At 39.3% G+C, this 23,656-nt stretch overlaps 1 protein-coding gene across 1 annotated transcript in view; it reads left to right on the forward strand.

Moving 5' to 3' along the window:
* PSME4 (proteasome activator subunit 4) overlaps window positions 1-22,946 on the forward strand; it is a 43,832-nt gene extending 20,886 nt beyond the window's left edge. Inside the window, exons 15-47 of the mRNA XM_058020335.1 lie at window positions 654-752; window positions 1,104-1,173; window positions 1,589-1,656; window positions 2,139-2,354; window positions 3,476-3,633; window positions 4,243-4,338; window positions 4,932-4,987; window positions 5,529-5,585; window positions 5,774-5,829; window positions 5,912-6,010; window positions 6,097-6,159; window positions 6,314-6,409; window positions 6,763-6,894; window positions 7,426-7,635; window positions 7,763-7,899; window positions 8,129-8,182; window positions 8,705-8,834; window positions 9,443-9,524; window positions 9,819-9,972; window positions 10,506-10,575; window positions 11,000-11,125; window positions 11,463-11,615; window positions 12,052-12,156; window positions 12,616-12,707; window positions 13,088-13,219; window positions 13,825-14,033; window positions 14,159-14,244; window positions 14,977-15,105; window positions 15,687-15,842; window positions 18,800-18,962; window positions 19,754-19,887; window positions 20,689-20,823; window positions 21,435-22,946. Coding sequence (XP_057876318.1) covers window positions 654-752; window positions 1,104-1,173; window positions 1,589-1,656; window positions 2,139-2,354; window positions 3,476-3,633; window positions 4,243-4,338; window positions 4,932-4,987; window positions 5,529-5,585; window positions 5,774-5,829; window positions 5,912-6,010; window positions 6,097-6,159; window positions 6,314-6,409; window positions 6,763-6,894; window positions 7,426-7,635; window positions 7,763-7,899; window positions 8,129-8,182; window positions 8,705-8,834; window positions 9,443-9,524; window positions 9,819-9,972; window positions 10,506-10,575; window positions 11,000-11,125; window positions 11,463-11,615; window positions 12,052-12,156; window positions 12,616-12,707; window positions 13,088-13,219; window positions 13,825-14,033; window positions 14,159-14,244; window positions 14,977-15,105; window positions 15,687-15,842; window positions 18,800-18,962; window positions 19,754-19,887; window positions 20,689-20,823 — 3,723 coding nt within the window. The 3' untranslated portion in view covers window positions 21,435-22,946. The remainder of the gene's footprint in view (window positions 1-653; window positions 753-1,103; window positions 1,174-1,588; window positions 1,657-2,138; window positions 2,355-3,475; window positions 3,634-4,242; window positions 4,339-4,931; window positions 4,988-5,528; window positions 5,586-5,773; window positions 5,830-5,911; window positions 6,011-6,096; window positions 6,160-6,313; window positions 6,410-6,762; window positions 6,895-7,425; window positions 7,636-7,762; window positions 7,900-8,128; window positions 8,183-8,704; window positions 8,835-9,442; window positions 9,525-9,818; window positions 9,973-10,505; window positions 10,576-10,999; window positions 11,126-11,462; window positions 11,616-12,051; window positions 12,157-12,615; window positions 12,708-13,087; window positions 13,220-13,824; window positions 14,034-14,158; window positions 14,245-14,976; window positions 15,106-15,686; window positions 15,843-18,799; window positions 18,963-19,753; window positions 19,888-20,688; window positions 20,824-21,434) is intronic.
* Window positions 22,947-23,656: the final 710 nt, after the last annotated feature.

A 23,656-nucleotide genomic window follows, 5' to 3' on the forward strand; every position in this document is an offset into this window, starting at 1 on the left:
ATTTCTTTTAAATAAATATATACTTGGAGATGCCAGGTTTTGTACATTTTGAACATTGGCACTTGGATATGATTTGTGTTTAGAAACTTTTGGTAAATGCAAGTCTTAAGTTAATTCTTCATTGTCATTAAGTATTTAATTTGTATTTTCCCATTTGTCCAATATTAAAGTATTCATGGGACCCACATTGTATATAGTTGAGCTTGCCTTGCAAGGTGTTGGATGGAAATAATCTGCTTTAAAACGACTTAAATAGTTGCTATTTAATTCCCTATTTACTTGTTAACTGAGGGATGTCTTGGCTTTCCTTCACTGTGACATGTGCAATAAGTTTTCCTGTCATCAGCCTGTGGCTTATTCCTGGAAAACATTTTCTGTGTAGTTTTCCAGAATTACCCTGAACTTACATTAGTCATCAAGAGTTATCCACCTCCTCTCTTCCCAAAGAGAACATTTCAGGCTTTCCACAGAGCTGCTTTCTCTGGCTCTCTATTCTGATTTTTTTTTTCTGTGTGGATTGTGGGGTTTTGGTTTAAAAAAACACAGGGTTGTATGGAGATAGTGCCTTCTTTGTAACATCAAACATTTAGGGATACCTAATTTGTTTTGGTTTTTTTTTAAAGCAACCTCCATCTTTTTGTCCTCATTTTTAGGTTGCCTTGGAGAAGGTTTTTAACTTTGCTGTTTCAAATATATTTGAGACAAGAGTTGCTGGTCGGATGGTTGCCGATATGTGCCGAGCTGCAGTAAAAGTGAGAGAAAATCCTCTTCACTCCCTCTTTAAAAAAGAAAATAGCTAATGCTGCTGATTTTTCCTGTGTAATATCTGTATTTTTTTCATGTCAATACAGGGGACTCTTAATATTATGTCTTGTAGAATTGGCTTGTTGCATATAGCAGTATTTCAGGAGGTTAATTCGCACAGGATTTGTCTTGCATTTATGTTAAATTTAGGTTTTATTGACTGAGAATCATGCAGTCAGGCTGCCTGTAGGTTGAACTGGAGTTGGGATGCAATCTGATCTTAGATGTTTATCAGTGTGTGTGCTGAGTTGCCTCAGATATTTTGTTTTAAAATGGATTTTTTGTGATGCTGTTTGCAGTGCCGCCCTGAGGAGTCCTTGAAGCTTTTTGTACCACATTGCTGCAATGTCATAACTCACCTCACAGGCAGTAAGTTTCTAACATTTCCTGTGTTACTGGCTTGCTTTTGGGTTGATTTTTGGTTAAGCATGAAAAGAATGTCTAAAACTTCTGTATGTTTTCCACAAGTTCATTTCAGCAATGCACAAATCCATTGTTCTCTCTAAAAATCCCAAAGTGACAATTGTGTAATTTCAAGGCTAAAATCTGTTTGGCTACAAGACCATGATTCCTTAAATATGTGGCAGTTTGAAATGTCTCCAGACATTCCTCAATTTCAGGATGGTACATCAGCTTAAGTGACTTCCAGCTGGACATGGGTGCAGTGTGAGTTGGAGGGTTGGGAGTCAGGTTTTGGGATGGAAGCGTCTGGATTCTGATGCAGCTTGCTTGGAAAACCTGGCTGCAGCGTGGTGACAGCAGTGCTTATCCCTTGTTCCTCTAGATGATGATGTGTTACATGATGAAGAACTAGATAAGGAACTGCTCTGGAATCTTCAACTTTTATCAGAGGTATTCCCAAAAATGTTCCTCCCATCCTTGTGTGTCACCGCATCCTGCTTAATCCTGCCCCTAAAAGGAGAGAAATACAAACTTCTGTTAAAACAATGTAAATATTGTGTGAATGGCACTGGAGAGCTTCTGGTTTTTACCTAACTTTGAATGCAACATGAGTAGCTGTTGTTTGAAGCAAATAAACACAGTGTTGTATGTGGGATGAAATTAAAGCAATTATTGAGGGGGAGTGAAAGAACAGGGATCAATGCAGGGAGAAACATAAGAAGCTTTTTGGTAAATAGAAATATTTTAAAGTTAATTTAAGAAAACACAGAAGTATTGCTAGAAAATTCAGCATGGGGTCGAGCAGATTGTGTCACTGAAACTTTTCAGCTGCTGTGGAAGCATCAGTTCAGTGGGAGCTGGAGAATGGAGCCTGGCCCAGCTGGGCTGAGCAGAGTGACCCTGATGTTTGCAATGTCTCTCTGTGCCCCCAGATCACTCGAGTGGATGGCAAGAAGCTGCTACTGTACAGGGAGCAGTTTGGGAAGATACTGCAGCGCACCCTACACTTAACCTGTAAGCAGGGTTACATTCTGTCTTGTAACCTACTGCACCATCTTCTTCGTTCTGCTACACTTATCTACCCCACAGAGTACTGCAGTGTGCCAGGTGGCTTTGACAAGCCTCTTTCTGAATACTTTCCTATCAAGGCAAGGATTTTCATTTATTTAGGATTAGAGGATTTGACTTTTTGTTGGTTTGTTTTATTTTAAAAGCGGTCGTACGCTCTATGGTTTTATTTGGAGATTTCTGGATGATGGTAGCAGCAATGGGAAGTGATGCTTTGGGCTTTGAAATAGAGAGCAAATGACAATTGATTTAAAGTATATTGGTAGCAAAAATGAATACTGACTGTTGTTTGAGTAGTTTTGAGTAGTTTATATGACTTACTGGTGGTTTGTGATGTGTGTTTTTTACCATGATTGCATGATTACTGTAAGTTAATACACAGCAAGGAGATGTGGTGTTTTACAGGTCAGCAGAATGACAAATAATGATTCTACCATGAGCTTGAGATAAAATGAAAGCAAAGGTGTCAATATTAAAAGTTACTGAAACTGTCAGAAGTCATGTGCTGCTCTGCTGTTAAGACTTTGAGGTCAATTCATCAATATTCCAGTTTAAAGGCAGCAATTTTCAACTGACTTGTTTCAATATACAACTGCATTTTGCTGAAAAGTGTTTTTACATAATTCCCAATTGCAGATAATCTCTTGTTACTGAAAGTTAGTCCAGTTTTGTAACTGATGGGGACATCCATTTGGGCCAGTTAATCATTTAAAAACAAGCAAAAATGTCCTAAATGCCAAGCCCCAAAAACCCCAACAAAACAAACAAATCAACAAACCCCCAAAAAACTGACAATCACACCATCGTTTTAAATTCTTCCTCTGAAACTGAAAAAGTTCACAATGACTTTGTTGTTCTCTATGGGAGTATGAAAAGTCTAAGTTGTACTTAAGAATGTGTCTGAATTTATATCCAGTCAAAGGAATAATTTATATTTCATTTAGACCAGTGCAGTCCTTTTCCTTTCAGTGCTTTCAGAGATGTGTTATTTTCTAGCTATGTGTAGACATACATAGGACTGGGTTTTCTGTTTGATTTTATGGTAATGGTGTTTTTCCTAGACTTGTCAGAATAACTACTTAACTTTATAGCAGCAGTCAGTTCCCATGTGCTTGGGGTTTTTTAATAATATTAAATGCTGTTTTTTTAAAAACACAATTCAAATAGCTGGATTAATAAGAAGAATCTTTATTTGCTGCAGGACTGGGGTAAGCCAGGTGACCTGCGGAACTTGGACATCCAGTGGCACGTTCCTTCATCTGAGGAAATAAACTTTGCTTTTTATTTGCTGGATACATTCCTGCAGCCTGAGCTCGCCAGGCTGGAGCTCTATGCACTTGGAGAGCTGGAAATGTCCAGGTAGGATGGAGAAAGGTGCATGTATCCATTCCTGGTAGTTCCTGCCACTCACACAGGCAGTACAAAAACTGAGAGGGAAATACTATAATGTTGCATTTTGATGTTATTTTAAGATTTCCAAAGCTCTACTTCAGCTGAGATAGCATCAAAATTTCCTTAAATAAACACAGGAAAGAAGTTGTTCACATTTTGCATTTTAATTTATCTTCAGACTGTAAAATATTCACTCCTAAAGTATTCCCTCATCCTCCGCCTGGACTGAAGGAATTGTCTTGGCCTTGGGGTAAGGAGCTATTTCATAGGTTTTAGCTGAGATGTAAATAAAATTCTTCAAAGCAGTTTTCACACTAGTTTATCTTACCTGCACAGTTTTGAAATATAGAATCTCCCATATTTTCCAGAAAATGAAGTTAAATATTAGGGTTTGTAAATAAATTAGGTTGTCTCCAAAAAGCCCAGTTTGATTTCTGTAGGGCTTCCTCCAGTGTTTAGAACTGATGCAACTAAAGAAAAACCTTCCATAAAACTTCACCAAAAATATATGGTTTGTCATTTGTGTATTTTCAAGCAATGAACAGATAAGTAACCAGGTTTTCCTTTTTGTTTAAGAGATGATGTGCAGCAGTGTCTTGCCATTGTGCACAACTGCCTGATTGGCTCTGGGAACATTCTGCCTCCTCTCACAGGAGAAAAGGTGGCTCATCTGTAAGTAACATTTATTTTGTATCCCAAACAATTTCAGTGATTATGTTCCTTCATGCTGGGTTTTAGTGCTTTCTTACTGCTGTTGTCACACAACTGCTGCTAGAAGCTTGCTTTTGTGGAACACTCATAGTAAATACCAAGATCCAGAAAATTCAGTTGTCAGGAAAGGACTCCAACTCTCCTGTCCTTCCCAACAACAGGGAGCCATGTGTGTTTCAGTGAGTGTGTTCGCAGGTTTGGCAGAGACCAAATTCCTGTCTGTTTAATAGAACTGATGAGGTTCTGTTAACTGGAAAATCAAAATTCTGGGTTCAAGGTGTCTTTATGGTGTCCCTGCCTCTGACAAAGTCTGACCCAAAGGGTCAGACCATTAAATGGTTAGTTTAATTAAATTAACCCATTAAATGAACCATGAAATGGTTAATTTATAAATGTGAGGACTAAGACACACTGCAACACACTGCTACTAAATCCAGAAGTCAGTGTGCTACAGCCATGAAATTTAACTTGTTAAAATTAATTAAATGCCAGTGAAATGCACATACCTCATTATTTGTGTTATGTGTAGTAATAATTAATTCATTTTCATGCAGGGTCCCAAGTCTGGTGTCTTTAGAAGAGACAAAGCTGTACACTGGTGTTGAATATGGTGAGTAAATCCCTGTCTGTTCAGGTAGGCTTTAAGTGTTGCTTTTTTTGTTTTGGTTTGGTTTGCTTTTGTGGGTTTTTTTTTTTTTTTTTGTTTTTGGGTTTGTTGTTTGGGGTTTTTTGTAAAAACAATGGGTTCTTTTGGAGACCATAATTTTGATTCTTCTCTTCCTAAAAATGGTTTTTATGACCACCACCAGAGTTCTGTGTACACACAGTTTCATTTTCAGCAGTGATACATGAGATACAGATCTAGCTGAGGAGGGGAGCTCTGCGTGTTCCTCAATTCCTATAGGCTAAATGAACTGCCTGAACTCTAGAAATAAAACTGACTGTCAAGGCAGGTAAAGAAGGTTGTGTACCCATAAAACCCAAGCAGCTGAGGTGATAAACTGATGAGAGCCATGTCCTTAGATGTAACAATTGGTTATTTTTATAATAGTTCATACTGCTAGTTCTGAATAGTCTGCTCTGGCTTTCCACAATAAATTTGATTTTTATACTATTGTATGATTAATAGAAAATATTTTGGTTTTTTTTAGATTTATCCAGGGAGAATTACAGAGAAGCAATTGCAAGGGTTACAAGGAAATTGCTGCGTAAGTTTGACCACTCCTGTAACTACAACCAGCTCTGTCATACTTCAGTATGATTTTATTGATTTGGAAATTGTATTTGTTTACTTTGCCTGTAATTCTGAAAGTTAAGCTTTGCAGAAACAATATCATTGCTAATTTTTAAAGCTCTTTTCCTGTCTGATTATAAATTTCATTTCTCCCAATTGTAGGTTACATTCTTGATAATTCAGAAGATGATACCAAGTCGTTGTTTCTAATAATAAAGGTATGTTTTACATTTGTGAAACTTAAGGCCACATGGTTTGTTTTGCAAAACAATCACTCTTATCCTCTCTTTCTTTCCACAGATTATCAGTGATGTTTTGCAGTTCCAAGGGTCTCACAAGCATGAGTTTGATTCACGATGGAAAAGCTTCAATCTAGTGAAAAAATCAATGGAGAACAGGGTCAGTGACTTGGCTTTGTGAAGCTTTGGTTGCTGGTTTGCAGATCTGATACTGAAATCTCACCCAAAGGATGTCTTTTCTTACAGCTTCAAGGAAAGAAACAGCACATCAGAGCCTTGCTGATCGACAGGGTTATGCTGCAGCATGAGGTAATTCTTCCCCTTCAGTCCCCACTAATTTGCTTGAAAAGCTGCTTTGCATACTTAGCTAAATGTCATCATCACAATATTCCTGCACTGGTGTTTTTATATGTGTGAAATGTAAAAACAATCTGTCCTTTCTTTGTGCTTCCCATGGATTCAGCTGAGAACTCTGACGATGGAAGGCTGTGAATACAAAACTTCCCACCAGGAAATGATCAGGGACCTTCTGTGTTTGTCCACGAGTTCTTATGGGCAGGTGAGGAGCAGCCCCTTTTAAACAGAGTAAACTGAGCCCCTTTTAAATTTATGGAGTATTTTGTTGGTCTCTCCAAGTGATTCTACGTCCTAAATCTGTTGTTCTGGCTGTTTGCTTTTCAAATGTGCTTAAAAACACCTCGTTTCTGGCAACATAGAGAATCTTCTGTAACTTTGTAGCTGTTCCCATGTAAATGCCAGAAACAAGAAGTAGGATTTAATAATCAGGGTGGGGTGTTTACAACCTTTCACAAATAATTTTGTTCTGTGCACAAACACATGATAAAAAATTTATGCATAAATAACTGAAATGGATGAGGATGTTACTTTTATCTAGTAATTTTTTTGTTTCAGGTCAGAAGTAAAGCTCAGCAAGCATTCTTCACAGCTCTGGGAACCTACAATTTCTGTTGCAGAGATATCATTCCCTTAGTTCTGGAATTCCTGCGTCCTGATCGGCAAGATGTCACTCAGAAGCAATTTAAAGTACTGCCTCATTAACTTGGTTTTGGGCTGTCTTTTGAAAGTGTTTGGATGAGAATTTTTAATGGGGAAAGTGGGATTCGCTTGTTTATCAGCATGACTGGTATTTTCATGGCTAATAGGCATGACTGGTGGAAGGAATTATTTGCATTAGATCTATTTTCAAGAGAAATACTGCGTTTAAATATGTCCCTGTGTGCTCAGGTATTACCAAAATGTGACTTAGCACCTATTTTTAAGTTATGGAATGGAAATTGAGAAGCTGTAGTCAAGGTGAAGCAGTTGTGAATCATCTCCTCTAACATAATTGAGAAATCAGACAGCCAATCTGTGGATAAATTAATTGGCAGGGCTTCCAATCTCATTAAATGAAGAGGACTCTGTCAAATTACTGAAGATTTTGCACTGTGAGGCTGAATGTTTATGGACATTTTCATAATTTGGTAGCTGAGTTTTTATTCTGTGTGGGTGCATGTGTCAATCTCACAGATGAGCTGAGTTTCACCTTCCCAAACCCCTTTTCCCATCCCACAGGGTGCCTTATATTGTCTGCTTGGGAACCACAGTGGGGTCTGCTTGGCCAATCTGCATGACTGGGACTGTATAGCACAGACATGGCCAGCAATTGTCTCTTCTGGGCTTAGCAAAGCCATGTCCTTGGAAAAACCATCCATTGTCAGACTCTTTGATGACCTGGCAGAGAAAATCCATCGGCAGTATGAAACCATTGGGCTGGATTTTGCAGTGAGTGATCAATTCCTTGGTGTTCAGGCTTGTCTCTATGGACAAGGAAATTCTCTGCTGATTCCAAAGCAGAGACATTAAAAGCTTGTAAGTTCAAGTCCCATATCTTTGCACTGTCCATCAACAGGTTCCAGAGAAGTGCATGGAGGTGGCTGTTCTGCTGCAGAAGTCAGGAGAGCCAAATTCAGAGTTCCCAGCTCTGGGATCAGAGGAAATTCAGTTGGGAATTCAGCGACAGAAGGAGAAGAGCGCTGAAGCTCTGAGGTGAGTTCAGCTTCCTTGAACTGCACATTAAATGTCATCATCCAAAGTGGCTAAACTGAAAAATGCAGCCAAACAATCATTGGACATTCTGGATCTTCTCTCTACACTTCTATTTCCTCTTTGCCTCTTCCTTTTTACCTTCACACACCTTTTGTTGAGGAACTTCTCCTCTTTGTTTCAATGGATCTCTCAGTACCATATGGTTGGTAACTCACTCTCTTTCTCTCAGGAACTATGAAAATTTGGTCAACATGCTGCTGGACTGTGTGGAACAGAGAAATCTGTAAGTCCCCCCTTTTTGTGCATGAAAGTGGTTTTTCAGGGTGGATTGGAGCTGGTTGCATGGATCAATATCCAGGAGGACAGTTACCATGGTCTTGGACTTATTTGCACTGGGAGTTTGATTTGTTAATATAAGGCATCATCACATCTTGGAGTTCAGCTTTTTCCTTAATTAGTCCGGTCTGTGACTGAGGTTTTTAATAATTTTTTAATTTAAAAAAGCTCTGGTTCTGTCTGTAACACTGACATCAGAATAGATTCTAAATGTTTCCATAGTATTTGTGTTAAAAAACTTGTAAAATAATATCCCTACAGGTATTTTACATCATGTCTTTTATATTTTTCCACCTGTATGTTCCCAGAACACTAGAGGTTTCCCAAAATGAGTTAAGCTCATTGATTACAACAGTGCCATTAATTTATGTATTTCCATAATCTTAACACATGTAATAATTTCTGAGTAAAACCAGTGCATAAACTTTGGTATTTACACTCTGTTTTAAATATTTGGGGTTTTTTTCAGGCCCTGGAAGTTTGAACACATAAGCATTGGTTTCCTGTCCCTGCTGCTGAGGGATGACAGGATCCTGCCCCCCCGTGCCATCAAATTCTTCGTGCAGTGTCTCAACCACGACGCGATTGTGGTTCGCAAGGTGAGCCCAGGGAAGGATTTCCTCTGGGTCTGCAGCTCTTTGGGCTTTACATCAAATGCTGATGGGGTTTTGCTGGGATAAAACACAAAAACTGAGGTGGAACTCCCTCCTCCCCCTTCCAGCCATGCACGTGTACAAAATTTCCAGTCCAAGAAATGGCAATCTTGGCAGTGCTGTAGCATGACATGTGTAAATCTGTAAACTGTGAAGATGTGGGATGGACTGAGTCCTTATTTGTTTCAGAGTTCTTTTGCAGAATTTCTTTTGCAGATGGCTGCTTTTCCCACCTGCAGTTTGTTATTTGAAGGGAGTCATCAATGTGTTTCATTTGTTCTGTTGCTGCCTCAGTGAGGCTCAAAACAAACCTTCTTTTCCCCAAAAAAATTATTAAAACAATATTAAATTCAAATTATTAAACCAAAATTATTAGTGAGAATTTTCTGGCCTGTAAAGTAATTAATATCCTTTATCCCCTGAAATAACCAGGATTCTTTCCTTACAGGTTCACTGCAAAATTCAATGGTTTTTTAGGGATGATGAGCCTCATCCTTCTAAGGGAAATGTATGGGATGAATGCCCATTAATGCCCATTTTTTACTTTTCTTTAGGTGGCCATCTCAGCTGTTGCTGGGATTCTTAAACAGCTTAAGAGACCACACAAGAAAGTGCCCATCTGCCCCTACGAAATAAGTATGTTTTATTTAATATAAGACATATCCTACATTTATCCTAAAATGTTTTTCAAAGCTTTTCTAGTTTAATTAAACATAAAATCAGGACCTTTTATTTTCTCTCTGGTTGTTAATGTTCTAAGCCAATAGTTAAATATGATACAGAAGTAGTATAATTGGTAATTTTTCAGTTTGGGGTTTATTTTGCTTTTGGGGTTATTTCCTCTCCAAAAACCCTGTGATTTGTGAGAACAATTTCTATGTCTACTTTTTATTTTTATGCATGTTAATTTTGATTTTCCTCTTGGATCAGGTGGGACCCTGAAGCCTTCCAGCATCCAAGCTGGTGACAGAGCTGACAACCAGTGGCTGCACTACGACAGCCAGAGCCTACCAAAGAGCAAGGAAGCCTGGGAATCCTGCTGTTTTGTGGAGAAAACACACTGGGGATATTACACCTGGCCCCAGTGAGTGGCATTAGCATTGAGGTGGAGCTGGGAGAGTCAGCAGGGAAAATTCTGTGGGAAATAAAATCCTGGTTTATTATGATTTTTAATTTTTCTTATAGATATGTATTTAACTTAATTTAACCCCCAAAAAAATGCAGTTTATTTTTTCCTTTGTGCTCCTTGCTTGTTGTGCCATTTCTGGCTGGGTTTTGTGTTGGTTGGTTTGGGGATTTTTGTTTATTATTTCTTTTCTACCCATTTCTCTCTATATGAGCTATAGGCACAAATTCCACATGGCTGCTGTTGAAATGAGATATTGGGAATTAGAAATATGTAGAGTATTCTATCCCTAATAATTCTGAATTGCTTGTATAGCAAAATTTTTAATAACAAACTTCATTCTGTTGTAAGTTTTCTTCTTTAAATTTCAATCGTTTGGAGTTGTGGATAAGTTCTATTTAATATTGAGAACATAGAAAGCAACATCATGTGCTAGTGTTTTTTTTTTAATTTCAGCTTTTTATTAATTATCTTTTGTTTTTAATATTCAGAACTATGACAGTTTATGCTCCAGCTGAGCAGCAGCCAAAGCTTGGGCGAACGAGAGATGAGCTGACAGAGGTAAAAGTTGCAAATTTGTGGGTTTTTTTAAATATTAATGTTACTCCTCCTTTCTTCTCTTAAGATTAATGTGGAGACCCCCACAAGATGCTTTTAATTGTATTTTTCTAATTCTTATTGTATCAGCATACCAGGAGGAGTTGTTGTTTTAATGTTTTGCAGTTTTTCTCTCAGAGATCATGAAATAATTGTATTAATGAGCACTTTCAAATCATGATCAGACTTGAGAACAAAGTCATTAATGACAATGAAAGGACTAATTTTTAGGGGTTGTGGTAATTCCCTATAAAATGAAAGGGGAAGTGGATAAGCAAGACATTTCTTTCCTTGAGAATGCAAATGAAACATGGGACTTGTAAAGACTGGGGTATCACTGTGACAAGCAAACACCTCAAAGCTAATCCTTTTTTTTTTCCCATTACAGGAAGAACAAATTATATATGATCACTTTTCTGATCCCAAGTTTGTTGAGCAGTTAATAAAATTTTTGTCTTTAGAAGACAGAAAGGGAAAGGACAAATTTAATCCTCGCAGATTTTGCCTCTTCAAGGTAAGGAGAGTTCAATCACTAAATTGCTCTCATTTTGTAGACAATTCCCAGAGCATGGAAAAGCCAAAGACTTCTGGGCTCATACTGTTGCAAAACATTGATTTTTAAAGCTGCTCTGGGTAATTCTATTAATCCTCTCTTCTGATTAACTACTTAGGGAAACATATTTAGAGTATTGTAATGGTCTGAAGGACACTGGTGTATAATGCTCTTAAAAAAAGCAAAGTAATTTCACTTTCTCCACTTTCAAACTCAAATGTTTGACAATTCTGTGATGTTCTTGGGAAGACAGTGTTTTAGATAGTTCCTAAAGACCCTTTCCCCTCTTGTTTTCCAGGGCCTTTTCAGAAACTTTGATGATGCCTTTTTGCCAGTTCTTCAGCCCCACTTGGAGCAACTGGTCGCAGACTCCCACGAAAGCACCCAGAGATGTCTGGCTGAAATCATAGCTGGCCTCATTAGAGGTTCTAAACACTGGACCTTTGAGAAGGTGCTGGAGCAGTGTTTTTGAGTCATTCTTGGAAGTTAAAGAGTAGTTTTGAATAATTAGCTCAATTAGAAGTTGAGGTCTTGATTCACAATCTCAGAGCACAATTCATTGCTTGGTTTGGTGCCTGTTCTTGCCAGGTGTTGGGAAAATGCTCCAGTATTAAAACTAGGAGCAGTTTGGTGTTAAGGAGATGGCAAAGCTGATGTGGTTTGTAATTCCAAATAGGAATAAGTGATTATGTACTCCTTGGACTGCTAAATATTTATTTAATTCAGGCCTAGCTGTCTGTGCCAAAAAATAATCCTGGGAGAATCAGTACAAAAATAAAGACATTTTAATATCTGGACTGGGTAAAATCTTACAAAAGTAAAATAGGAAAAATAGTAAAAAATAGTACAAATAGTAAAATCTTTTCTCTTGTGTGTTTGCTGGGCAGGTGGAAAAACTTTGGAACCTTCTGTGTCCATTGCTTCGAACAGCTTTATCCAACATCACAGTGGAAACATACAATGACTGGGGCACCTGCATTGCCACCTCCTGTGTAAGTATCCCATTTTTTGTCTTCTAAAGCTGGATCCACTGTGGATTAACATTCCTGCAGTGAGCTGGGAGCTGTGGGGTGGGCAGCAGGGTCAGTGATAGGTCACAAATATCTTGGGCCAATAATTCTTTTACATCACTCAGCAGAACTCAGTGTAGCTTGTCAACCCGAACCCTAATCAGCAAAATTCAGGCATGATATCTCAAAAACGAAGCTAAAATTCCTTCTATTCTGATTGTATTTACCAATTAATTAAAACTGTGTATAGTTTTATTGGGTTTTTCTTCTGTTGAGGTTCATTGTGAAAACATCCTGAATATTGCCCTTATTTAATAAATAAATCCAGGGGATGCAAAAAAAATCTGTCAACACTTTCCTTGTTTATACCTTATTTTATACATTATTTACATTTTCAACCCCCCTCATTTACTTACATCTCTGTTACCTGCTCTTTTCCAGGAGAGCAGAGATCCTAGGAAACTGCACTGGTTGTTTGAATTGCTGTTGGAATCTCCACTGAGTGGTGAAGGAGGATCATTTGTAGATGCCTGGTAAAATGAATTTGTACTGTTTTATTGTGGCTCAGTAGAGTAGGAAATGCAGCCTAGATAAGCTGGATTGAGAGGATGCTGTGCCAGCTGCCTTGTAGGGGAGGGGAACAAAGGCAATGCTCTCCAATCAGCTTTCCCCACACAATGGCAGATTCTTCATGATAATATTTTTAATATAACTCAATTAAGAGAATGGGAAGGTTTGAGGCTGGCAGAGCAGCAGTTCTGTTGTTTCAGAGAGCAATTTTTACCCATCTTTGCTCATTGAAGGACACTCTGGTGCACTGACAGACTTGTGCACATTCCCAAACAAAGCCTGGAGGGGACTGGGGAAGGAGGAATGTTCTGTGTGATTAAAAATGAGCTGCTCTCATTCCCAGCCGCCTTTATGTGCTGCAAGGGGGCCTTGCCCAGCAGGAGTGGAGAGTGCCAGAGCTGCTGCACAGGCTGCTCAAGTACCTGGAGCCCAAACTCACCCAGGTCTACAAGAACGTCCGAGAGAGAATAGGAAGGTCAGTATTGTCTGCTGCAGTTCCTCTTGGGTTTTAAATCTGCATTTTTATTTGGGTAGTTGGGTAGCTAAATAATTACCCTGAAAAGCATTAATGCTACTGTAACAAAAATCAGATCTACAATTTAAGAGACTTGCTTCAGAAATTCCAGATGACTTCTCTATATTTGTCTTTTCATAGAATGTTCATCTTTTCATTTGTCTATTCATAGAATGGTTTGGATTGAGAGGGACCTTAAAGCTCCTCCAGTCCCATCTATTGCCATCGGCAGGGACGTTTTCCACTATCCCAGGTTGCTCCAAGCCTTGTCCAACCTGGCCTCAGACACTTCCAGGGATCCAGGGACAGCCACAGCTTCTCTGGGCAAGCTGTGCCAGAGCCTCACTAATTTCTTGTCTATGTTTATGTTTGACATCTCTAAAGCTCTTAGAAGAGACATTTGGTTGTAAATAACTTTGAATTGAAGATGAGAGGAAATTTTCTCTAAGTATTAACCTCAAGGGTCACCCAATTGATCTTGGATCATTTGGAGTTCACAGGTCACTGTTCTCTGGACAAGAGTCGTGCTCACTGTGTGTTCCTGCTGGCTTTGTTTGTTTTTTTAGTGTGTTGACCTACATATTCATGATAGATGTTTCCTTGCCAAACACTGCTGCAACTAAATCTCCTCGTGTCCATGAATTTACTACCCGGATACTTGAAAACCTCAGACCCCTCATGGAAGCAGATGAAGAAATCCAGAATCATGTAATGGAAGAGAATGGAGTCGGCGAACAAGACGAGCGAACTCAGGGCATTAAACTCTTGAAAACCAGTGAGTTAAGGAGCTCACGGAATGGGGGATGTTTTAGCACATGGTGATTGAGGTCTGCAGATTGTGTAGCAGAGTTGTTCATATTTCTCTTCTTGATCAGTGATAATTTCTCTTTATTCAAACAGTTCTGAAGTGGTTGATGGCGAGTGCAGGACGTTCTTTCTCTACGGCCGTCACAGAGCAACTCCAGCTGCTACCTTTGTTTTTCAAGGTACATCCTTTAGTTTCTCCTTTATTGGTTATGTTTGATTAAAGAAGGATTGTATAAATAAAATGAAGTTATTTTATTTCTAATATATTTATAATATTCCAAGGCCAATTTACATGTGGCATTGAACAACCAGCTCTAGTGGAAGGTACCTCTGCACATGGCAGGGGGGGGAAACTGGATCACCCTTCCAACCCAAACCATTCCATGATTCTCTAAGGGACCTTGAGCTATTTTCTTTTGTTTCCTGACTACACAATTCTTTCTAAGCAGCTCCTCTTGTTCCTCTGATTCTTGTATTCTTTGAATCTGTGTCATCCAGTCCTACCTCTCTGAAATAATCCATGCTTGTGTGCCCAAAGTGCACAAACATCAATAAATTACCCCACAGTAATCTATGTGACCATAAAATAAAGGTCTATTGAAGTGAAAGTGACCTTTGTAAAGCTTTCTCTCAGTTTTGAACCTGGATCTAAAATATGAACTTAATTGGGTTTGATACCAAGAGAGCAGCAGTGGGGAACCAGCATCTCACCAGGATATCTTGATCATTTACTGAGAATATTTATTGTAATATTGATTGTTTTTCCCAGCTAACCTAATCCTTCAGCATTATATTGAATGTATTTTTCCTAGACAACTCTCCTTTCATGAGATTACCCTTGTTTTGAGGATTTTACTGTCACCAGTGCCTATTTACTAACAGAGCTTTATTCCCTCCCTGCTCTGATTTAGATTGCACCTGTGGAGAACGACAACAGCTATGATGAGCTCAAAAGAGATGCTAAGATGTGTTTGTCCTTGATGTCTCAGGGTTTGCTGTATCCTCAGCAAGTGCCTTTGGTACTTCAGGTGCTAAAACAAGTGAGTGTGGTCTAAACACCTTAAAGCTTCTTCTCATCTTGTGCATCCTCTGCTTTTTATTTAAGAGTATACAATACTCTTAAATCAAATACTGATTTAAGCAAGTCAAATACTGATTTAGATCTGAAAGATTTTATTTAAAGTGTTTTAAAACACTTAGTAAGTGTGTTTTGTTTAACATTTAAGTCACTTACTTTTGATAACAAATGGAACAGAATTTTGATATATTAACATTTGATTCAGTAGTGGATCACTTTAAATCTCCTCATGAGCATAACAATTTAAAATCCAGTTTCAGAATGAGTCTTCAGCTACAGAACTGTCCTTGAATCTGATTTTTTTAGGGTTTTACAATATATTTCTGTTTAACAATCTGCTTTGGAAGTGAAGCCTGTGAAAATTATTCCCCAAATAATAACTGCTTACTTTAGAGATAAAAGGTCAATGAAACAAAATTACCTGAATAAGGAAATTCTTTGCAACTTCTCCCAGAAGCTTTTTTCTTAAATATTGTTCACTTTCCATCAGAGGCCTGCTTTCTTTGACATTTTTGCCTTCTCACCCTGATTTATTCACTGCAGACAGCAGAAAGCAATTCTTGGCATGCCAGATACACCATTCTAACCTACCTCCAGACCATGGTGTTCTACAATCTCTTCATCTTCCTCAACAACAGCGAGGCAGTCAATGACATCAGGTGGCTGGTGATAAAACTTCTGGAAGATGAACAGCTCGAGGCAAGTGATCCCTTCTGTGCACTGCTTTCACACCACTGTTTCTTGCCTTTGTCAAAGTTTTATGGAAAAGCTGACGTGAATTAATTCAGAAAGGTGTTTCTAGCTCAGCATTCTTCCTGCTTTGAAAATGAGCTTTATGGGATTTGTTTCTTTCATATTCATTCCAGGGAAACAGTTGATAATAAAATATTCCATTATGATTTTTAAAAGTTCCACTGCTTTCACTTTTTCACAGAATGGTGCATTGCTTGGAGCTTGGTTTCTGTGCACAAAATAGGGATATTATTAATTCCACTATAAATGTGTGTTGGTAGAAAATTCCACATCTAAGGTGAAATCCCTTCCTGTGTGAAAAGTGTGTAAAACCACTATTTATCACTCTGTAGGTCTGCCTCACATATAATCTTACCATATTAATGACAAAAATACTCTTTATATTTCCATCAAGAACTACCTAGAACTGAGGAGCTTGCATTAAATCATGTGAATTTAAGTCATGTTTAACAAAGTGAAGAATCTTTATTGTTAACCTCCTGCCTGGCCTATCTCCCCTGCACCATCATTTTCCCTGGTGTTTGTGCAGTTGCCAAATATCAATGAAATCCTACTTTTGGATGCTTTTTTCCTTCTAAAAGAAAGATTCTGCATCACCTTGCAATCTTACAGAAGTTGTTTGTCAGAATACTTACCTCATAATCTCACACCATTTTGAAAAATACCTTTTATTCACTTGAATGCAATTTATTGAGTTACTTTAAATGTACCAAATTATCTCTCTGCACAGCAGAGGTGCAAATCCAAAAGCCTACCTGTGTTCATAACCACTCTGGATCATGCTGTTGCCATGGAAGCTTTCACTTTTCTCTGAAAAGTAATCTTGTTCTTTCTTGGTAATAACTGACAAGATACAGTATCCTGCTGAGTAATTCCTGTGTAGTTTTTGGATGCTGGATTTTTAAGATGAGAATCATTAGCTTTGACTAGGATTTGGTGTCTTTGCAATGTAGAATTGAGCTTTTGGTTCTTTGATTTTAAGATACTTTTTTTGCATATTTTGATAGCAAGGGCCAGAGCTGATGATGATTGTTTTAATATGCACAGCACTCAATGTCTTGATAAGCGTTTTTCATATTGCACTGCAGTGTTACAGGAATGAGAGTATTTTTTCTCTGTATTTTCTCTCTCCTTGCAACTTCTACAGTTGGTTTGGCTCATGCTGAGTGGTTTTGTTGTGATATGGCTGCACTTTTATAGACAGTGATCAGTCCTTTCTGACCAAAAAAACCCCACAGGTGATGGAGAGATTCCTCTTGTTTTTATTTTTTGTATTTCATCATGAGTGTGATCATTTATAAATTACTTAGTGCCAGAGGTGGTGAGTGATCAGCTGCTTCATGGATGATTTTAAAGGCTTTGTTTCCATGTGGTCCTCACAGCAAAGTGTTCCTTCTGGCTGGGTGATTAATTTAGAAATAAAAGTGGTTGTAGTACAGGGAGTAGGGATGTAAATGAGCCCAGCTCTCCTGAGAGCTCGCTCACTTCCCAGCCGAGCTGCTTTGTGTCTGGCTCTTGTATTAGCACATCTTGTCTCATTTAATAGCTCAGCTCTTCAGGGACTCACAATCTGCTGATAAACAGCACTGCCAGCCTCTCACCTCATCCTTCCTCCTTCACTGGCAGCAAAGTAGATCACGTTAGAATAGTGCCTTGTAGAAATTTAAATGGAATGGGTCAGAGTCTCAAGAGCTGATTTGAACTTCCTCTGTTTAATTATGGCAGCTCTTGCAGCTGTACTTATGGCCTTGTGAGGCTCAGAACATCATGTTCAAGGACGTAATTTATTATTATAATCTGCTGCATTGGATTCAGAGCAGGTGTTTGTGCTCCACAGAGACAAGTGATCTGTTTGCAGTTACCTGTGACAGAATGTACCTATCAAAAAATTTGGTGGCAGCATCTCAACCAGTTGATTTGGTTTGCAGGTTTGTAAATGTTGGGAGGCTTTTGTCAGAATGTAATTATGGAAAGTGGGAGTGAGTTTTGGAGGGACTCCCAATTTAAATATAATTTTACACATCTATAACTTCCTGGCTTTGGGAGATTTGAGGAGATGAGAGAAATTAGTAATACTGATGGGTTAGTCACTTGTTTTTAAAAGCAAGGATGAGTTGTCTCTACTTGGAATTCACTAACAAGGTGCTGTGGTTTGTTTAAAAAGAATAGAAAAGGAGATCTGTGTTTTGAATGGCTTGGCAATTAGATGAAAGCTAAGTTTAATCTTGTTTTTTGGTGCTTCTGTGTTACCCTTAAGAATGTTTTTCCAGCCTGGGTTTCTGGTTATTCATGTAGTGCAGAGGTCTGGTACTTGAGACAAGGAAGTCTCATGCTGGAGCATTACAGAACTGAGTTGTTGATAGTAAAGTTTGTTTTGTTGCTTATTAATCCAGCATCTCTTGTGTCTTTCAAAGAATACTTGTGCTATGGATAGAACAGATTCAGCGGAGTCTCTGGAACATTCCTCCTGCCTTTTCTTGGAAAAGCTCTTCTGCTTTTGTGAAGAACTAAATGCTTTTGAATAAAGCACACTTTAAAACTGATGTCAATGCAGAGCCTGTTAGGAATTTTGTGAAGCAGGTTGATTATTTGGTCTTGGTCAATGTTTGTTTATAAACTTTCTAAAGCTCTTCTGTTGACAATGGAGTTAAATTACATTATTTCCTTGAGTAGCAGCTCACTTTATAGCAGATTCTGTGACAGTAGTTCTGTATTACAGCCAAGCATATTGATTAATTTTAAAGAGCCACCTAATAAACTACTAATAGCAGGATAATACTTTAAAGGCTTTTGCTGAGCAAGATTTGCTCACTTGGGTTAGTGGGGTGCGCTTGAAAGGGCAGTAATGGCACAAATAAATAAATATAAATGAATGAGTTGTGTTGTGTCCCACGTGTGGCCAGGTGAGGGAGATGGCAGCCACCACGCTCAGCGGGCTCCTGCAGTGCAACTTCCTCACCATGGACGCGCCCATGCAGACTCACTTCGAGCAGCTCTGCAAGATGAGGCTCCCCAAGAAAAGGAAGAGGGACCTGGCCTCAGTGGGAGACACAATTCCTTCAGGGGGTAAGAAAGCAGCTCAGGAGGAAAATCGGTGGTTTGGGTAGCATAGACTGCCACAGAATTTGATTTGCAATGTTAATGGTAAGAATACACAGCAAAGGCAAATATTTTCATTATGTATTCCTATGTTAAATTAATTTCTTACTCTTTTAGAATTAACATTAAAGAAGTTTTTCCAGTTTCCAGTTCACAGATGAGGGATAGCAAGTTCCTCAATAAATAAAGTCACAACATAGTTTCACTTCTTGCCCACCTTACCGTCTATTTGTTAGCAGTGGGGTTTTTTATTCTAAAAAAACAAAGCAACAAACTCAAAGCAACCAACCAAAAAATAAACCGGAACAAAAACCCCCTTGGTTAACCCTGATTTGGAACTTTGGCTTCTGCCTGGGCATTAAATGCATCTGAGTCACGGTCATTTGACCCAGAAGTTTGCTTTCCATATTGTCCAGTAGTTCTGGGATTTCGGAAAACACTCTGAATGCAGAAAGAGGGAATGTGGAGATGTCACTCATGAGTTATTCATTAGTTTCTTTGAGAGAGGGAAGCTCATTTGAAATGTTTATAAAGTGTCCAGCAGTTGCAGATTGATTCCTATTGGAAGAAGATGTAAAAAATTAAAGATACGAGAATGAATCTGGGATTCTGAGTAAGGAATCAGAGCCAATCTGGAGATCCATAAGTTGATGTCTGTAGAGCTCTCTGGATTCCTGCAGAGCTGGAGGTCTCTGCAGTGCCAGGGGTTTGTTGTTGGTTGCCTTTAGCTGAGCTGGGTTGCTGCCCTGGTTTTGCAGACCTGGTGAAGCGCCACGCCGGCGTCCTGGGGCTCAGTGCCTGCATCCTGTCCAGTCCCTACGATGTGCCCACCTGGATGCCACAGCTCCTCATGGATCTCAGTGCCCACCTCAATGATCCCCAGCCTATTGAGGTAAAAATACAGCAGCTCTCAATCAACGGAACACTGCTGAATACCTGTGACTCATTCTTAGTTCTCTTTTCCTGGAAAAGCATAGGAACCTATTAAGAAATTTAATTTCTGCTGCTTTTTACTAAATGACTCCTAATAGTTTTAAAGCATGACCTGCTTTTAACTATTTTCTGTAGTAGATCTGTCCTTGCTTTCAAATGTAAAGCATTAAACTGAAAGCTTCAAGAGCTGTATTTATAATGAGGAAGTGGGGTTTTTTCATTAAAGATGTCCCTTTTGTGCATGCCATTCTAGGAAACATCAACCTGAACCAAAACATCAGTCTGGAATTTTTAAAATGAAGTGTTATGAGTTGCCCTAGAAATAAGTTTTTAAAGAAATCATTGCCTTTTACTCTTACTGTTTTGCCCTGTCTGTTGGGTTTTGTTGACTGTGACTGTTTTAGTCAGAGTGAGATGAAGAATTCCTTTGATGTTTTCAGACCAAAACCACCCTTTTGAAAAAGGCAGTGGGGGAAAATCGCTTGGCTTTTATTTTATAAGAATCTGTGAATGTTTCCTAGCTCAAAATTGTAGACCCAGGAATCCTTTTTATAAGAATATTGGAGTCACGACCCTGCTCAAAAGACTAACCAGAACTGTGAAAATTAAAACCGTGGGCTGAATTCCCCAGAGCCCTCCTCTCCTCTGGGTCTGCTCCAAGCCTTGGTGGCACTGAGCAGTTGTGTTTGCTGTGTCCTACACTGGTTTTGGTGTGGAGCTGTGTCCCTGGCTGACAGCTCCATCCCACTTGTGCTGGCAGATGACGGTGAAGAAGACGCTGTCCAATTTCCGGAGGACCCACCACGACAACTGGCAGGAGCACAAGCAGCAGTTCACAGATGACCAACTCCTGGTGCTCACTGACCTCCTGGTTTCACCCTGCTATTATGCATAGGTGGGTCTGCTGATGGGTTTTGCCATTAGCTTCACTATTAGGAATTCTGCTCCAGAGTCAGGGAGAATGCTGCAGCCAAATTTCTGGCCCTTTGCATCTTCCAATGGTTTCGGTCAGATTTATTTTGGTTAAATATTTAAAATATTGCCCACCTTTCTGTGCATCCCTGTACTTTGCTAAGACATTTACACTTCTTTTCTTGAATATTGATGTTCTTTTATTTTATTTATTTCTCCATTTTCTGCCAGTTGGCTGCCTTTTAAATGCCTGGCAGCGCCCCTAAAGTGCTGCTTTGTACTTCTGATGCCTCTGAGGACTTTACACCACCCAGTCCAGGCTATCACCTACACCTCAGGATGGGCAATGGCTGCTACCACTGGGTTTCCTCTTCCACACTCTGGCTTTGCTGCCAGGGCTCTTCACACAGGCATGTCCCCAAAGAGTGAATCCATTCCTGGGGTTTCTCTTTGTTACACCACAAGATTCCCATCTCTATTGTATTGTGATGTTTCGTGACAGTATTCCAAGAGAAACTTTAATTTATCTTTTCATATGAACAAGAGCATGAGGCAATATTTGTGTTTTGAACTCTTTTTCTTCTTTCTTTTCAGGCTTCTCCTGGGGAAAACGAGGATGTAGGAATTTTTCTGCGAAATAAAGGAAACTCAAAAGAAATTGATCATGTAGAGAACTTTGTGCTGGAAATCCTGATGCCTAATCAAAACTACTGTTAAATACAAACATAGAGACCTGGTTCTACTCAAAAGGAATTTCACCTCCCCAGGGAGCAGCTGGGGGAGCCCCAAGGCTGCACCTGCAGGGCCTCATCGTGAGTCCATGGCAAGACCCTTCTCCTTGGCCTGCACCACACATCAGTCTTGTTTCTGCTTCCTTGCACACAGTGACCTACACTGCACATCCCTCACCCCCTCCTCCTGCCCCCTGTTCCCACATTAAGGATGTGCAGAACCAGAGAGTGCTGCAAACAGGAATTTCCCAGTGGAGCTCTCCAATTCTGCCGATGCAACTCCTCCCCCAGTCCATACACAGCCCTGGGAGCCTTCCTTCCTTCCTCAGAGTTTTATTTTTCACTACTGGGATTTGAGCACCATCCAGTCCACCTCAGGGCAGCATTGCCTTTTTGTATTCTCTCCCTTGTGCAAATGTAAATAGCTGAGCTCTGTGCAGTGCAGGGATGGCAGGATGCAGCATGGGCAGCTCCTGCTGCCTGGCCAGGCCTTCAGGGGTATCTTGATCACGTGTGGAATAAAAAAAAAACTATGATTCTCTGCATTTTTAAGGGGGAAATGGGTGTTTCCATGTAATTAGAACCCACAGATAGGAAATGATGGACTGTTAGTGGTGGTTGAATTCACAGAATGAAATGTATGCACAGTGTGGAAAGGCAGTTTTTAACAGTGTATTCTCCTAAAGATTGAGCAAGCATATCTTGTTTGAAGATTGTGGAAGCTCTGTGTTTTCTTGCCTGCAGCTTTGTTAAGAGACTGGTATCAATTGGCTGTTTAACAAGCTGTTTAATATGTGTTACATAGTTGTAAAAGACTGTATAAATTGTAGAGGCATTGCATTGACAAAACATTGTACAGTTTGCAACCTTTTACATAACACCATTGTGAGATTAATTTGTAAAGATTCATACTTAGATGTTAATACAGTAGTGGTTCTGGCTTTTGTATCAAAACAAATGCCATTCTTAGTTTTTTAAATTATTTTCTTTAACAGAATATCTCTTTGTGTTTGAGAGGGTTTGTTTTGCTTTTCCTGTATCTCATGTCTGTGTCTCATTCAGATTTTACTGCAACACGTGTGGCCATTTCTCAATGCTGACATCACATATTCTGGTGTGATCCATTCATAGAACGTGAGGTACATGGAAATAACTCATAAACTGGTGTGTGTTTCATCTTTTCATGCAAAATCCCCCAGGAGCACTGAGACCTTTGTGTGGCTCATCCCAGATTTCCAAGCACAGCAGTGCTCCTGGGGCTGTATTTAAGAAGTGTCAGCACATGGATGTAACCACTGTATAGCGTAGTGCCAAAATTATGATTTCAATTGTGTACGTAGTTTAAGACCCAATAAATGGACTGTTTGTAACTACTGCATCTTCCTGTATTTCTAAAGAGGAAATGTGTTGGTTTGAGACTGTAACTTGAGGTTTTTACAGTGCTTTTGAGCTTGGATGAGGCCTGTGTTTGTCCTGGGATTTGCTAATGAGTTAAGGCATCATTAAGGACTAATTAAAGATCTTGTTCTAATGTCTAGGAAATCAGCTTTTACATTTATGGAAAAATACCTTGTGCCAGGAAAACACCTGTTAACTTCTGAGAACTGGAGAAACTGGTATTTGTTGGAGAGGGTTTTGCTGATGGAATGAAATCTTTGCAAGTGATGGAATTAAGTCTTTACAGGTGATGGAAAGCCTTTGCTGAAGAGGGTCATCTTTAAAGGATCCTTGGCTGATGAAGTGTTGGAGCACATATTGCATGTGTTGTTCTACAGCTCTGTTGCTTTGTGCTGTACTTGGGGATCTCTTTTCTCTTTCCTTAGTCAGGGTATAGCTGGAATTGGTTGAGGTTTCAGTGCACTGTAGGGAATCATGCTCTGGTCAGGAGTGATATTAATTCCCAACACCTCATAAATCAACAGTAAATTGCTTTACCCAAAGAGATCCCCCAGTAAATACAGCAAAATATCCAAAATACATTTCTATAGGATGAAATACATCTGTGGTAGTGTGAGCAAACTTGTGCTGGTTGAGTTTTGGTGAGGGAAGCGTTGTTAGTCTCTTGTCCTGAAAATGCAGGAACAA

Source organism: Melospiza georgiana, chromosome 3 (genome assembly GCF_028018845.1).
Source record: "Melospiza georgiana isolate bMelGeo1 chromosome 3, bMelGeo1.pri, whole genome shotgun sequence".
In the NCBI taxonomy this organism is placed as follows: Eukaryota; Metazoa; Chordata; class Aves; order Passeriformes; family Passerellidae; genus Melospiza; species Melospiza georgiana.